Source organism: Thalassophryne amazonica, chromosome 10 (genome assembly GCF_902500255.1).
Source record: "Thalassophryne amazonica chromosome 10, fThaAma1.1, whole genome shotgun sequence".
NCBI lineage: Eukaryota > Metazoa > Chordata > Actinopteri > Batrachoidiformes > Batrachoididae > Thalassophryne > Thalassophryne amazonica.
In genome coordinates, this window is record NC_047112.1 from 64,074,868 (window position 1) to 64,092,440 (window position 17,573).

The 17,573-nt window shown below is 41.8% G+C and overlaps 1 protein-coding gene across 1 annotated transcript in view; it reads right to left on the minus strand.

The window, feature by feature from the left end:
- The window catches only part of ano8b (anoctamin 8b), a 216,655-nt gene that overhangs the window by 10,086 nt on the left and 188,996 nt on the right, over positions 1-17,573 (minus strand). Inside the window, 10 exon segments of the mRNA XM_034180124.1 lie at positions 584-694; positions 5,229-5,360; positions 5,483-5,674; positions 7,195-7,578; positions 7,663-7,822; positions 8,224-8,335; positions 8,338-8,470; positions 9,045-9,119; positions 9,204-9,259; positions 10,199-10,325. Coding sequence (XP_034036015.1) covers positions 584-694; positions 5,229-5,360; positions 5,483-5,674; positions 7,195-7,578; positions 7,663-7,822; positions 8,224-8,335; positions 8,338-8,470; positions 9,045-9,119; positions 9,204-9,259; positions 10,199-10,325 — 1,482 coding nt within the window.

Consider the following 17,573-nt stretch of genomic DNA (forward strand, 5'->3'; position numbering starts at 1 on the left):
AACCGTGAGTGAAAAAGTTTTTATGTTATCATTCATATTCTCGGAAAAAGGCCAAAAAAACAAAAATTCTGCCACGGTATGTAAACTTTTTTAACACAACTGTATCTTCACATTGGCCTAGGAACACATCGGGAACCCCCAGTCAGAGGTGGTTAATGTGGCCCTGGAAGTTTGGGTCCCCTGCTGGAGCTGTTGCCCCCGACCTGATCCCAGATAAGCAGTTGAAGATGGATGTATCTAAGTAGGCATTATAGTTCTCCCGGTAAAAAAACCCCACAAAAAACTCTAAAATGTGATATGCATTTATATTATTTAACTTTTCCCCTTGGTCTAATGTTACAAAAGGCAAACAAATCACAATATACTGGAATATTAAATTGCAATATTTGTAAAAACACATTTCTTATGTGATATGTTTTGAATTGGCACCCAGTTATCATGATACATATACTATCAAGAGATGCATTTATCATCCCAGCCATAGTTTCAGCTATAGATGTCCATTATAACGTATGTCAGCATATGTTACAATGGACATCTACATCATCTGTGCCCCCACCTGCCACATTTTCCCATCCTTTACCTTAAAGGCTTCCCTCCGCTGATAATCAAGTTTGGCCATTTCCTCTCTAACCCATGTAGGAATATCAGGGATGGCCACGTGAATGATGTACTTCAGAAGGATGGCAAAGTGCTGCAGAGACAAGAAAAAGTTTTTAAAAAAAATAAAAATTTTAAATGGGCAAAACACTTCAGACTCTTCTCCAAATAAATGTGGGGCGTGATATTGTCCTCCTGATAATCCTGAGTTATTTTTCAGGCCCAGATAGCAGTGCAGGCTATTTACCTTTAAATATCAATATCCTCGAGGTGCACGGCTCAAAGATTTGGTGTCTGAATGTGGTTTCTAAATGTTTTGTTCCAAGTAGTGGGAGAAACACGAAGACAGCCATTTAGACTTTTCAACATATGAACGGTTATTAGAAACTTTAATTAAATGTAAATACATTTGTATCAGGAACACATTCCAAATAGTTCTACTATGCTGGAGCATGAGAACCCAGGAGCTAGATGTTCCAGGATACAGCTTACACAGGCTTGGTTAGGATTTTATCTGCGTGACTCAAACTCCACATTCTTCAATGCTGACTAGGCATGTGGAGATTAATCGATACGATTCAGTATCTAGATACAAACATGCATGATGCGAGTGCATCAATTCATTCAGTGTGCACTGATTCAATTGACGGGCTGAATCGCGATGGATCGGTCGCTGCCTGCTTACATCGATTTTTTTTCCAATGCACACTGAATGCACCACGGACAGACGCGAGAAAGCACATTTCTACCACAACAAAAATGACGACATCAATAGCCTTTATGCGTAACGATTCCCTTATTGGTCCTCCAGTTCTGGACACCGGAGCGGCCGTTGTTTTTAAGGGTGTTTATCAGGAAATGATAGTTTCTCTACGTTGACTGCGGACTGCAGCTGGTCTTCTTGAAGCATGAAGCAACGAAGCAGCACTTCAACCCAGCGGCAAGTCCGCAATGTCTTCATTAACCCCTCTCAAAGCCATTTAAAGATGTCAATCGCGGGTCACCTTTGTGTGGAATAAAGTCACGAACTGGGACTCTTGTCATGTTGTGAGCAAGAAATGTCAATCGTCCTCCATTCCACTCCTGAGTTTTACACAATGATGTTCTGGCGTGAGCACCAGCTGGTGCGTAAACTGAAGTTGTCCATCAGGTAATAGAAATAGTAATAATAATAATAATAATATCCTCTGTTTTGTGGGACTAAGTGCACAGCTGGAGGTGATGGTCTAGTGGTTAAGGTGTTGGGCTTGAGTCCAGAAGATCATGGGTTCAAATCCCCGCCTGACTGGAAAATCAAGGGCAAGGCCTTTAATCCCCTATTGCTCCCGGTGTGTAGTGAGCGCCTTGTATGGCAGCACCCTAACATTGGGGTGAATGTGAGGCATAATTGTAAAGCGCTTTGAGCATCTGATGCAGATGGAAAAGCGCTATATAAATGCAGTCCATTTACCATTCACAGCTCCAAAGAGCCGCGCAGATTACGGTTAGAATTAATAACTTCAGAGCGAATCACCGTTTTAAATCAAATGACACTTCTTTCCAAACATTATAATAAACAATAGCGGAAGCTGGAGTACAGTGGATCAGAAATGTTGTTTTGTGGCAGCATAAACACATTATGCAGAGGTTTAGGTCATTCTATTGTGGATTTAATACAACAAGTTATTGTTTATAAGGCTGTGTTATTTATGTCTTCCCAAGTGTAATTTACAGGTGTTTAAAATTGATTTTAAAATTTTTGATTCACTGTGCCTCGTGAATTAGTGTCCAGGGCACCTAGAATATAATGAAAAAACATGATTATAAAGATTTCTTAAAAATTATTAAATATATGCTGATGCATATACAAACTATAATCCAGAAAACCAGCTATGTGATGTGTGAGTGTCTTATATAGTGATATAAGTCATTTAGAAACTAATATAAATACAACTGTCATAATTTCTGTTCAGACGTGAAAACAGTTGTTTATATACACAAATTATAGAAATAATTAATGGAAAAATAAATGTATAAGTTTCAACAAGTAATATTTGTCATCCACTTGATATTGGGGCTTAGTAAATCACTTTCTAGACTGATTCACTGTGCCCCAGGTGCATGTGACACACACGAGTCATGTCATCAAATAGCTGATAGTCTGGAGAAGACATAACACATGCTCATCAGTTGGACAGGGTAGTCTTCTAACTAATAACAATTTTTTGGGCCACCTTTCCTCTGTTGTGAGAAATAAATACAAAGACAATGACATCCACAAAATTTACTTTTGATAGGAAAAAACTGACTTCAACTGCCACTTAGTTTTATCTTTAATGTATCCAAAAACAAACACTAATTTATAAGGGGGATGTCTTTATGCATAAAAATATGGTATAACTGCTGCAAATATATGTAGTTTTTCTTGGGGTAATAACTATAAAACTACATTACAATTATTATTCATCCTTCAAAAAAGAGCATTAAGAATAATTCACAATTCAGGGTTCCAAGATCATACCAATCCATTTTTTATTAAATCAAAGATATTAAAACTTTATGATCTGATTTCATTTAAGACTGTTCAGTTGATGCATAAAGCGAAAAATAAACAATTACCTTTCAGAATTCAAGAATATTTTATGCAGAGAGAAGGAATGTATAATTTAAGGGCTTCGTATTATTTTAAAATTGCTGGTCTTAGGACGACTAGGAGGTGCTTTTGTGTCTCCATTTGTGGCCCAAGAAAATGAAATAATTTACTGGAGAAACTTAAGCGATGTCCAGATATCAACCAGTTCAAATATTTCTACAAAGAAATGGTATTTTCTAGATATGTATTTGAAGAATGTGGTTGAGTTGTGTTATATGTATATGCTCTTATACTGGAGCCTTTGTTTTTTGTGGGTTTTTTTTTTTTTAGTTTGTTTTGGGTGCTGTCTGGATAAATATTTGACTTCTTTTATCTGCAGCTATGTGCTGTTGTTGTTCAGATTGTGTCTGGATATAAACGTCTACGATCAGGCATATATGCCTGGTGTGATTTAACTTTATACAGGAGTGTAGGCATTGATAAGCGTTGCTTCTGCCTATGCCTTTAGGCACCATGTATTTTGTTTATTTTGTTATATTTCTTTCTTTTCTTTTTGTTAATGTCCAGAGATCAAGAATCCAATTTCATATTTATTTACTATGACTCAATAAAATGTTGCTGACATAGAAACATGTAAAGCCTACTTTTAGTACACAGAAAATTCACAAGAGGCATCGATAAGGGAATCAATAAAGAATCGGCTCGATAAGTGAATCGATTGATAAATCTTATCAATACCCATCATTAATCTTATTGCCGCAAATCCACATAGTATCGAAACTTTAGCAGACTAAGGGCTTTGTGCAATGGCTAATGTCAAGAGATGAGTCGGCGAAGTGAGTTTAGTCCACTAAACAAGATTAGACTACTTTATGAAACTGGGCCCAGGACCCTAAAGACTTGGACCTTCATTCTCCTGCAAAGGTATTGGCATCACCAAACACCCGCGTCCAGCCATCTTATGACTCCATAAGCTCTTTTCAGGCATCCTGTGAGCTTACAGATGGAGACATGAATGCTACTACCTGGATAACTGAATGTCGACACTGTCACTGCATACAGGCACACTTCAAAAGGCAGGAAGTCAGTGAAATCCTGGATCTTAGGGCCCTGTCCCACTGGTGTTTAGGAGGATTTGCGCATGAAATGAGGAGACAAAAGCTGAGCGTCTGCAACAAAGGTGGGCGGAAATGACAAATGTCCCGGGGTGGATCAGCGAATACATGAGGAAGAAAAGCGGATATAACAGGGAACAGAAGCAAAGGCGACCGCGGAGGTGCCCCCATGAGGGGCACAGCGGCCGTGATGCACTCGCTCCATCCGTGCCCACTCTGTCTGCATGCGCGACATATCATTTGTGACCGTGATGTGGCCGTGCTGGGCACGCGTCATATCTGTTTTCACGCTGTCCCAGTCCGCCGCCAGGCCGCGCCAACCTGTTGGTTGCAGATATCAGCAGATGACAGGGGATATGCGGCGCGTTGGTTGTGTATGTCCTGCGTATGTCTTCAGTATGTGTTCAGGCAGTGATGCGGATGAGGATGGATGAGCAGGATTTTTGAGCCGCTCAAAAATCCTGGCTGCGGACATGCGTGCCTCTGCGGATGATCACGGACGTGTTCGGATGGCGGCCAACTCATACAGGAATGTTACGTGGTTATTGCGGTTGTTTGGCGGATGTGGGACACTTTGTGCGCATTCCATCCGCAAATCCTCCTAAACGCCAGTGGGACAGGGCCCTAAAGTCTTGAGCCATTTAAACCACAAACCCAGATGCTCCGATTCCTCACTCAGCTTCGCAAGTGCTGTGATCAGGGTATCCAATGATTCTGCAAACATCACAGCATTGGCTACAAAAATCATGTCAGTACAACATCCCTCCCCAACAAAGTCTTATCACTCAATGGTGCAGGCTGAAAATGAGGCACACTGTCAACGTAGAATACAAACAGAAGTTTGGTTACAAGAAAAAGTGATGTTACAATACTGGTGCTACAATACTGGTGCCCAGCTCTTATTCTCAAGTTTTTCCTGTAGCACAAATGAGCTTTGGTACCTCGAGAATGACAATGGAGATGATGGCAATCTCAGGGCTAAGCCAAGGGAAGAGACGCTGCAGCTGTCCACACTGGCCAATCAGGTAACAGTTCACTATGATGGCAATCAGACCCATGGCTTCCATTGCTGTCTGCACGGGAGCATCACCAACATAAAAAGAATAGCTTTTATCTTTGATGTTCCATAATACTTTTGTCAGTTCAGCCAGCCTTTCAAAGACCAGTGTGTAAGTGCAAACTGTGTACTTCTGACCTGCCACTGGCCAATGCTCTCCACTCTGGTTCCAAAAGGCCTCTGGAGACCGGTGCAGAGCTTAAAGGCATCACTGCGGATCTCGATGATGTTGTTGATGAGGGCGCACATGGCAGCTAGCGGGAAGGCTGAGGAGAAAAGCACCACATATCCAAACTGGACAAACATCTCCTGGTAGTCCTGGAAGGTGTCCTGAGAGGAATAAAATGTTTGTGAGACAAGAGCTGTGCCAAATAAACGCTAACTTGAACTCGACTACTTGACAGCAATGGAACTGCAGTTTTGTAGACACATTTTATAAAGCAACACTGCAGGAGCTCCAACTTTAATAGAATAAAGGATCTAATGTTTAAGTCCTCATGCAGAGTTCACGTTATTTCCTCTGTGGTGTTTTTGTTGCTGTGTGTTTATTTGTTTGTCAGCAGAATGTCAAAAGCAAAGGAATGATTTCAATAAAATGTGTAAGAATGCTAGGCCTTAAGTGAAGAAAGAACTGGTTACATTTTGGTGTGGATCTGACACCAATGAAAAATGGGATGGATCTTCCTTTATGTCATTGGTCTTTGATATCTCAAAAGGAGGTCAACAGATTTCACTGTACTTCAGTAGCAAGGTAGGCCACGGATCAAGGTGGAGTTTATAAAATTTTGGTGCAAGTCCAGATTACGATGTGGATCTTACTTTTTATCCTCAATATGGATTCCTTTGATCTTGTTATAGCCTTTGATCTTTAATTGTGATCCTAAAAACAACCATCCTGATTAGGAAAGGAATCAGGATCACAATCAAATATGAATGCTAGAACCAGAATCAAATTATTCAGGAACCAAGAGCTCAATATCAAAGATCAATGATATGATCTGGATTTGCACCAAATTTTAAATGATTATAGGATCAAAGGAACCACTATAAGGGATATTCTGCCAATAGACAGAAAAAAGAAAACATATCCTTCTGGTTGTAGCGGATTTCTCTGCGTTGTGTTTTTGACTCCTCCTGATTGTTCCCCTCGGGACGCAAACTCACAATCTCTGGCATGGGAGGCAGTCCAGTTGGCTAAAATCCGGGCTCTGCCCTGTGTGGTCAGAGAAACCCTTGACTGTCGAGGGAGTGAGGCCTAGTGACTACCATATGTACAGTAACTCCTGCTGGCCTCCGTCATATTGGCTAGGTTCAAACTCAAAGATGACTGATCTGGATCAAAGGATGAAGTTCAGGAATATACTACTGACAGACGGCAATGAAAACATAACTTCCTTGGCTAGACTCAAAGATCAAAGTTCAAAATTGAAGATGACTGGTCACAATCATGGGTAATCAATCAGAATTAAAGATCATGTTTAGAAATTAGGAGCAAAGATAAAGAGCCCTTAGGTTCCATAGACTGAAGCAGTTGAGAGTCTATGACTCCCTCATATGGGGAACCAATCCATCACATGTCACTTCCCAAGCCAAGGCCAGGACCCATTTACAGCTAGATGAACTAGGATGAAATGCATCATGTGTCTTATCCAAGGACAAAGGCAGCATAGCTGCAAATTGAACTCAGGAGATGGGCTACTAACAGTATTTAGACCTATCCACTGAGCTACCTGCTGTGCATTTTGAACCAAAGTGCAAGATACAAATATACTGATGAAATAACAATGTAAATAAAGGTTTTTGGATCTTGTCAGAGCTTTATGATCTGTGAGTTATAGCATCTTTATTACCTCATACGTCTGCATGCAGCTCTCGATCTCAGCCTGTGTGAGAGTAGTGCTTTCCCTCTCTTCGGGGGGGTCCATCCATGATTCCCTTTTTGTTTTTGGCTCTGCCCTTTCTGCACTCCTTCCTCTCCTCCTGTGTTGTAATGATGAACTGCTTTCAGACACAAAAGGTAATGGGGCAGCAACAGCCACAGTATTCGTTCCCTCAGCCGCACTCGCCACTCCCCCACCCGCCTCCTTCACATCATGGATCCCATTATCGTCATCATCATCACACAGCTCAAACACAGAGGCAGGGTCCATCCCTTTTTCTACCATTGTGGGGCTCCCCTCTTCCAGGAAACTGTTTTCCATTAAGGGGCCACTGCACAAAGGTTTTCGTTCCACCTTAAGCACACACAAAACAGTTTTATAGTGACAGGACATTTTCTTTAAAGCAGTGAGAATACAGTATAATCACATTAATGTCACCTTCTCTATGAAGCTGACTTTCCGCAGCTTCAAACCGCAGTCGATCAGACTGTCCTCTTCAGTCTCTCCTTCACTGAACCTCCCGCTGTCGGCCTCATCCTTCTCACCTCCTTCCTCATCATCAGGCACCCCGCATCCTCCATTCAAACATTTTTTTTCCCTGAGAAGATGAGCAGACACACGTTTCAGGGTGTTATTGCTGAATGATGATTCACATGGTGCACATATAATGTAAAATGTATACTTTTCATTTTCACCTGTTCAGTCACTAATGCTGTGACTGTGTTAACTGTGAATGCTGATACATGCTCCTGTCAATCATACTAAGAAGTGGCCATTTATAGGAACACAGTAGGCATTTCTGTTAAGATTGTTAAGACTGTCTTTTTGGGTTCACCATTTTTGAATATTACACTCTGTTGCACCATATTTCCTGGCTGCTTGAGAGTTGCTTGATGACTCTCCTGCATTTATCAGTATGAGCTTAAAGTTTTCATCTTAACTTCCTGGTTACGCAGGCCCCATGTTTATATAACAGAATGAGAGTATAAGTAATCAGACCTTTTTTCTGTATGTCCCAGACCGGGCCTGGTCCCCCTCAGCCCAGGTCCTGGCATGGCCTGGTTGGTCGGTGAGGCCTGGGCTTTTCCGGCTGCTAGTCTGGCATATTTAGCAGCACTGAGATCAGCAGGTCCCACACGGCTCGTAGCGTGAGTTCACCCAGCTTGTGGCGTTCATACAGGTAAGGCTGCAGCACCTCCTTCACATTTTGGAGGAACTGGCGTATGATAAGCAGAGTGGCCAGCATCTGACCAAGAAAACAGTGATAGAATTTAACAAATTTTCATGTTTGTACTGTTCTTGAGTGAAAATCAAACAACATCTAACTGATAAATGTATTAAAAAAGTGTAACAAAACACAGGTATAATTGTTATGTTTCACATGCAAATCACATTAAACGAAGCTGAACAGTTCTTTAAAGTGTGATGCCATTTAATGTGAGCAGAAGTATAACTATCCTGTATTTTACATCTATAATTATATTCCAAGCACATTTAAATTGTTTTAGATTCTGATGTTTTTGTTCATTTTTCCAGATTTCAGCCATTTAATTCCATTAATTTAAACATAACAGAAGAATTATAAAGGCTACTTTTATGGTTTTCTTTATTCTCACAGTTTAATTACTGACATTATTAATTTGCCCACAACAACAAGATAACTGGCTTCTTCCAGAGACAGAAAAATGGGTGAATAGTTAGAAAGATGTAGAAAACATTTTAATACAGGAAATTAAGCATTTATAAGCAATGAGTGGGACAGACAGCAGTTGGTGGAGGTGATAAAGAAGCGTTAGAAATGGAGTTGCAACACTTTGTACCTCTTTCAGACGCTCCATATCTTTGAGGTAGAATCCGATGTAAAAAAGGCTGAGATAAGAATTTACAAACTGAAACTGAGGAGGAAAGAAGTATTAGAAAACAGCAATATGATAAATTGTGGGGGCAGTTGAGCCATGCTTAAAAAAAAAGCCACTCACAAGAACCATTTTGATGATAAGATTTTTCTCATAGGCACTCTGGAGTCTGTAGTTTTCTGCAGGAAAATCACACAAATCATCACTTGTAATCATCCAGCAGTAAATACTTAGATTTGATAAAAAAAAAAAAAAAAAAAACCCAACAACAACAACACAGCCTTAAAGTGTAGGTGACACAATATGTAATGTTTTAGTAGTATTTTGAACCAGACGTTTGACAGCTGTGGACCAACGGGCTAAACACAGTACTTTTTTACACACTTTGAACACTGCAGCTTAAACAATGATGCGGCTAAATTATGGATTTTTACAGGCTACTGACAGCCCCGTTACCACCGAGTGGTTCGGGTCGGTGCTGCACAGTATTAGACGTGTCAGAACAGTTAAGTCTGGTTTGGTTTGCCTTCCTACCACAGGCAGAACCTATTTCATTGGCAAATGTAACATTTATATTCGTCAGCACAGCAACCAGCGCGCACACGGTGTCCCGCGGCATCTCCACTCCACACAGAGGCAAAACTGAGTATTTTCACAATATTTTATTTATTTATTTTTTCTTTATGGATCATGGGACAATTTCATCGTGTGCAGACAGAATCCACTGATACTTGTGGTAACTGAGACATTAATGAATGAGGCGCTGCGAGTCTTCTAACTTGCGGCGCAAAGTGGCTTAGTGGAGGAAGTGCCGGTGTCACAGAGGGACTTTTCTTCAACCGCTGTGCTTACAATTGATTTGGGCTTGAATCAGCTGTTGTTTATCTTTCACCTGTGCACTTATCAATGACTTTTATTGTTCGGGATTTTTTAAAATATTACTATTTCATCATTTCTAGTAGTTATTTGTGCACATTTTTTGGTGTCACCTACTCTTTAAACAGCTTAAAATAACATTTTAAAAGGCCATCTTTTATGAACTTTTTTGTTCTTTAAATCAAACAACTAAAAAACTGCATCTGTGATTGTGTTTGGATCTAAGAGCTGGATTGTCTCACCCATGTCATTGAGCCAGCAGGCGATTTTCCTGTACATCTCGTCACACGCAGTCACAGTGATAGCGAGCATGATTTTGGGGATGAAGCGAGCAAGCCGAGGCATCTCCTTGATCCCCATCACAAACTCCTACAGAGGCACAATCAGAGGGAAAATGACATTGGTTTGATCCTGGATGAGGTCCACATGTTCACTGTTCGAAACTTAATGTGCCAACCACATTCACTTTGCAGGGACATGTAACTCATTCTCAAGCTGTTTATTATCGTTGAAATTTTGAGTTATTATTATTATTATTATTATTATTAATATGTATATGTCGTGGACATGAACGAGCAAAGCTCTTCAGCATCTCACCATGTCATTAAGCCCTGGTCCCACCAAATAATGAAGGATGAATAATGAGCCACACATCATGTTTTTATTTGCTACGAAAGGAGGTATTCAACTACAACCCCTGGCAAAAATTATGGAATCACCGGCCTTGGAGGATGTTTATTCAGTTGTTTAATTTTGTAGAAAAAAAGCAGATCACAGACATGACACAAAACTAAAGTCATTTCAAATGGCAACTTTCTGGCTTTAAGAAACACTATAAAAAATCAGGAAACAAATTTGTGGCAGTCAGTAACGGTTACTTTTTAGACCAAGCAGAGGGGAAAAAAATATGGGCTCACTCAATAAATTATGGAATCACCCTGTAAATTTTCATCCCCAAAACTAACACCTGCATCAAATCAGATCTGCTCATTAGTCTGCATCTAAAAAGGAGTGATTACACCTTGGAGAGCTGTTGCACCAAGTGGACTGACATGAATCATGGCTCCAACATGAGAGATGTCAATTGAAACAAAGGAGAGGATTATCAAACTCTTAAAAGAGGATAAATCATCACGCAATGTTGCAAAAGATGTTGGTTGTTCACAGTCAGCTGTGTCTAAACTCTGGACCAAATACAAACAACATGGGAAGGTTGTTAAAGGCAAACATACTGGTAGACCAAGGAAGACATCAAAGCATCAAGACAGAACACTTAAAGCAATATGTCTCAAAAATTGAAAATGCACAACAAAACAAATGAGGAACGAATGGGAGGAAACTGGAGTCAACGTCTGTGACTGAACTGTAAGAAACTGCCTAAAGGAAATGGGATTTACATACAGAAAAGCTAAACAAAAACCATCATTAACACCTAAACAGAAAAAAACAAGGTTACAATGGGCTAAGGAAAAGCAATCGTGGACTGTGGATGACTGGATGAAAGTCATATTCAGTGATGAATCTCGAATCTGCATTGGGCAAGGTGATGATGCTGGAACTTTTGTTGGTGCCGTTCCAATGAGATTTATAAAGATGACTGCCTGAAGAGAACATGTAAATTTCCACAGTCATTGATGATATGGGGCTGCATGTCAGGTAAAGGCACTGGGGAGATGGCTGTCATTACATCATCATAAATGCACAAGTTTACGTTGATATTTTGGACTTTTCTTATCCCATCAATTGAAAGGCTGTTTGGGGATGATGAAATCATTTTTCAAGATGATAATGCATCTTGCCATAGAGCAAAAACTGTGAAAACATTCCTTGCAAAAAGACACATAGGGTCAATGTCATGGCCTGCAAATAGTCCGGATCTTATTCCAATTGAAAATCTTTGGTGGAAGTTTAAGAAAATGGTCCATGACAAGGCTCCAACCTGCAAAGCTGATCTGGCAACAGCAATCAGAGAAAGTTGGAGCCAGATTGATGAAGAGTACTGTTTGTCACTCATTAAGTCCATGCCTCAGAGACTGCAAGCTGTTATAAAAGCCAGAGGTGGTGCAACAAAATACGAGTGATGTGTTGGAGCGTTCTTTTGTTTTTCATGATTCCATAATTTTTTCCTCAGAATTGAGTGATTCCATATTTTTTTCCCTCTGCTTGGTCTAAAAAGTAACCGTTACTGCCACAATTTTTTTCCTGATTTCTTATAGTGTTTCTTAAAGCCAGAAAGTTGCCATTTGAAATGACTTTAGTTTTGTGTCATGTCTGTGATCTGCTTTTTTCTACAAAATTAAACAACTGAATGAACATCCTCAGAGGTCGGTGATTCCATAATTTTTGCCAGGGGCTGTATTGTGGGAGAATAGTGGCTCTGAGAGGCATTATGTTCAGTTAATGAGGCTCATCTCTGAGCGTGAAGCTAATTTCAAGATGTTCAAAATTTAGCAACAACAGCAGCGTGTGGCAGTTTGTGTACGAGTTACTATGAGGACTAACGAGGATTATAGAGGCATGTGTGTGTTGAGAACGAGGCTGCTAAAAGCCCATTATCTGAGCGCCTGGCAGCTACGAGGACCGTTTTGGAGAGGCTCAGCCCTCTTGCGCACAATTCCACCTGCTTTGTGCGCCATACGCTGTATATAAAATTATTATTTTGTAGCGGATTAATCATTTTCTGTCAGTATGGATGTTGAAAACACATCTAATCGCTTCTGGAATCACAGAGAACCATTTCATCTGGACCCTTTTTGCTCCCTCTCTCTCCTGCTTCATGAAGTGGAGAACGTATTTTGGAACAGCTTAAAAGGTAACTATTTTTTATTGTAATAGCTTGGTAAAACAGTTGCATGTTCATTCCTTCTTTATAAGCTGCTGTAAAAGTATGTTTATGGTAGATTTAACATCTTGTTAATGGATCACATGAGGCATGTTCTGTGCGCACTGACACAATGACTTGTGCTCAAGAAGAGCACTTACGCAGAATGCCAGCACGCGCAATAGAGTGATTTACCAGTTAATAACGGACGAACACAAAGTTAAAAGTTGGATCACGGTGTCAAATGTGTGTTTAAAGCCATGGAAGAAATGAAGCCAGTGAGAAGAAGAGCAGAGGCGACTGTCCAAGAACGCAGAACGCGCGCAAAAGAGCGATTTCACAGACAAGCCGAACTGTTCTGTGTCAGCCTGATCCTGTCAGATCTCAGAAGCTCAGCAGTGCAGGACCTGGTTAGTACTTGGATGGGAGACCTCTTTGGAACACCAGCGGCTGCGTGTGTTTCTCCAGTTAAAACTGGAGTTGCATCAGGAAGGGCATCCGGCGTAAAAACCTGTGCCAAATACCAATGCGGATCTAGTTGAATCCACTGTGGCGACCCCGAACACAAAACGGGAGAAGCCGACTGGACAACAACAATGGATAAAAGTTGGATCATGGTGTAAAAATGCCTGTTAAGCCGCGAAAGAAATAAATCCAGCAACAAGAAATGCTGAGGTGACTGTCCAGGAACCCGTGGCTCAGTTCTAGCTAGTCTGGTGCATTTAATGACTCTGGAACACAGGTGAACAGCAGCCTGGTGCGCGGCGCACACCCACCAGACTGTACTGGAGCATGTATTTTTGGACTGCATTTAAAAAATGTGACAACATCTTGAATGGATGCTGTGAATTGAAAACCCACACTTTAAAGCAGGGGTGGGCAACGAGGGCCGAGACAGTGCAGGTTTTTCTTGCAACCAGTCACCTCAACAGGTGGGTTGCTGATGAGCTTCTCCCCTGAATATAAACACCTGATCTTTAATGAAATCACCTGCTGAAGTGATTGATAGATAGGAAAACCTGCAGTGTTTCGGCCCTTCATGGCACATGATTGCCCACCCCTGCTTTAAAGGGACCAAGTGTGGGAGGGCTGGAGGTTTGGACCAAACTCATGCCTAAACGTGCAACAACATTGCGTTACATGGTGCTACATGGATCATATGCGGCGACATAAGCCATTTGAAGCTGGACGGGGCTCAAATGACAGGCCGGTCGTGTCTCACTTGAGGCTGATACCTGGCACATGTGAGATACTTAGAAGCACATAGAGGCTTCTTCATAACGGATACGTAAAAGATGAAAATGTGGATCATTGTTCAAATAATCGCTGACATATCCATTGTCATGCGTCTGTCCTATTTGGGTTCCGGTCTTCGTTCCCTTTTCTTTTCTCTCCGTTTAGCCCATTCTTCACTTTGTTTTTGTTTTGTTTTGTTTTTGCTTGGCCGCTTGTTTATTTTCTTGTCTGTTTTTGATTATTCATGTTTATGTATTATTCTGTGTTCCTGATCTTGGTTCTCATGTATTGCATTTTTGGTTTAGTCATTCATTGCTTTTCTTTGTCACTAGTTTCATTCTTGGTCTTCTTTTATTTTATTAGTCATGTATGTTACTTTAGCTTTTTCACATTCTTTACATCATGCTTATTTTTCATCTTCAGTGTTTAGTATTTGATTATGTTCTTTGTGATTTATTTCTTATTAGTATTTTGTATTGTCACTGCATTTATTTCTATATTTTATTCAGTGTCAGTTCTGTTCCAATTCTGTGTTTATTATTATTGATCTCCTGGTTTTCCACTTTGCTTAGTCACATTATCTTCTGTTTTTTTTCCCCTTTTGTTTTGCTCACGTTTATTATTTTCTGCCTTAAGCACGTCTCATTTTTCTGTTAATTTTCCAGTCACTTAGTTCTTTTGGTTTGCCTGCATTGCGTTTTCCTCCCTCACTCTCTTGCACCTGTTCCTCATCTGTCAGTCACGCCCCCCTTTCCAGATCCTTCGTCCTCACGTGCACCTTGTTTTCCTGTCACCGCCTTCTTTATTTAAACTGCGTCTGTTCATTCCCTCACTGCTCGTTTGTCAATGATGTTCATCACTTACCAGCACTTTGTCTCGTTCTGTTTTTGCTCTTGCCGTGTTTTGATTCTGCTCTGTTTACCGGACCCTGTTTTTGCCTCAGCTCTGAAAACCCAGTTTGCTCATGTACTGACCCTGCTAGTTGTTGACCATGTCCTCTGTCTCGTCCTTGTCTGGTACTTTTGCTCTGTGGACTGTCTTCCTGTTGCCGAACCCCTGCATGTAATAAAGACCATCCTTTTTACTCATACATCCTGTTTGAGAGCCTGCATTTGTGTCCAGCCTCTGTCTGTGCCTTGCCTCCGCTCAGCCCTGACAGTACAAATGAGCCAGACATGGACGCAGCGGGCTCGAACCCTGTCGGCAGGAACCTGGACCTCGATGCCATCAAGAGGATTTTTGACGACATAAAATTCTTTTTCGTGTGTTTCCAAGACTGCTACTCTCCGAGGGAGAAGTTTGATTATCTAGAGCAGGCTTGGGAACTGCTGGAAGAAATGTTTGGCTTTATGAAGTCTTTCCTGACCTGCAGGATCTGGACACTATTTTTTCTGGGGAAAGACTACCCGACTGGGTAAAACATCCTGAGGCTCACCTGGATTCACCTGTCTACCGATGATGACTCTGAGTGGAGCGACTGTGATGACGAAGATTTTTCTGAGACAGAGCAGTTAGCGCTCCAGGACACAGCTTCAGTACTGTTTAAAATATAGGACTTGTTTTTTGAGTACCAGGACAATCCGAGTCGACAGAACCAACGTCATGTTCTGTCAACTCTCGATCAGCTCATACAAACCGAGGCAGATGTGGTCACCTCTTTTCCTGAGTTAGCAAATATAAAAACTCTTTTCAAGCAGGGTCGAGTTCCTCCCTGTGTTGAGGACCCGATGGATTTTTTTGTTTGAATTAGATATAATTCATATTAGATATATATGTTCTGCCGAACCCCGATACATAACTCTCTCGGATGCAGCCTGGTGCGCACCTGCGCAAAAGCCGGCGGCACCAACCCAGTCAGAAAGGTTGGAATCACTGCCATGCCCAGCCCCTAGTCTGGCATCATTCCCCTCTGGTCTTCCACCAATACCTGCACCCCGGAAATCGCGAGTGCTGAAACTGCAGGCACCAGCTCCAAGCAAAATTACACCAGTGGAAACCGACGCACCATCATTACCCATCGCCTCTCCAGATTCTACGCTGGCAGAGCCATCGGGAAGGTCATCTCTGCACTCGGTGACACCGGCTATGGTTGCCAGATCTGATTTGGAGCACGCTGCCTCTGCGGCACCTGTAGCGCTTGACAGAGCAGCACCAGCGCGCATCGCTCCAGCCACACCAGCCGCGTCAGGAGAAGCGGCACCAGAGCACGCCGCCCCAGTCTCACCAGCCACGTCAGGAGAAGCGGCACCAGAGCACGCCGTCCCAGTCTCACCAGCCGCGTCAGGAGAAGCGGCACCAGAGCATGTTGTCCCAGTCTCACCAGCCATGTCCGGAGAAGCGGCACCAGAGCGCATCACTCCTGTAACACCAGTGGGGCCAAGTGAATCAGTCTCAGCGCGTGCCACATCACGCTCCGAAACGACGCCTGAAGTGGCATTCCCCGCACGCACTTCATCAGTTATGACAGTCAGACTGTCATCTCCTCCTCATCCAGCCTCAGCGACAGTGGCACTCTGGAAGGCACCCACCAAGTGCAGTCATGGTGGGATGGTCAGTGAATCTTCATTTCATGTCTGTGTGTATCTCTGCTGCATTTTGACAGTGATTTCTGATGTATCAAGAAGCCTGTTTAAATATCAGTGCCACTGGTTGGAATGGATTCCGCTAAAGCCTCACTTTGAATCGATTATGACATCTGGTTTAATGGTGTTATTTCTCTGTTCCTCTCTGGGGTTTGGGTGTGAAATGGGGAGATTTGTTCTCTCTCATTACCAATTGAAATCTCTGTTTAAGGGTATGGGTTCTAAATTTCTGCAGAGTTTGGTCAACTGCTTTTTTTAATTTATCAATTTCTTGGAATAAGCAAGTTTGTCAATTCAAGTCTCTGTCCTGCCAGATTTCCGCCCTTCCACTGAGTGAGAATATTGTCTGGTTAATCTTGGGTTTATGGGGTCCTTGGTTTCAACACATTAAATTCGCATACATGTTTTCTTTTTGTTCGCTTCTTTTTTTTCAGTAAACGAATAGGCCCTTACTGGCTGTCTGATGTGTTTAATACCTGGAAAGGGCAGGTGTTTCAAAATGTTTTTTTGTCTAATCTGGTCTCAGTTATTCATTTACATAACGGCCCCCTCTTATGGAATTATGTGCTTCGGCATGTAGATCCTGCATTCAAGCTCCCTTTTTATTCACGTCATTGCTCACAGATTAATCGGTTCAGCTCCTGCCTGGGTTATGCTTTGCACCTAATCTCACGCCCATTTTATTCGGCCATTACTTGGATTTGGGGTTTCAGGCAACCCAGTATATTGTTGTCCGAATGTTCTCAGCTTCTTCTTTTGGTAAGCTCCATTTTTCGGCGACTTATTGTCCCTCTACGTTTTTCCAAGTCTGTTGGTTCTGGAATGATCTCAGATAGCTCCTCTGACCTCGCCATTAGGACCATTATACTCCATAACCGGTTCCCTAATGTACCGATACACTGTGTTGAGACTCCTGATCGCCCTCCGGATCCTGCTGGAACACAGTCCCCTAAGGTTGTTATAAACGGTGTTGGGCCT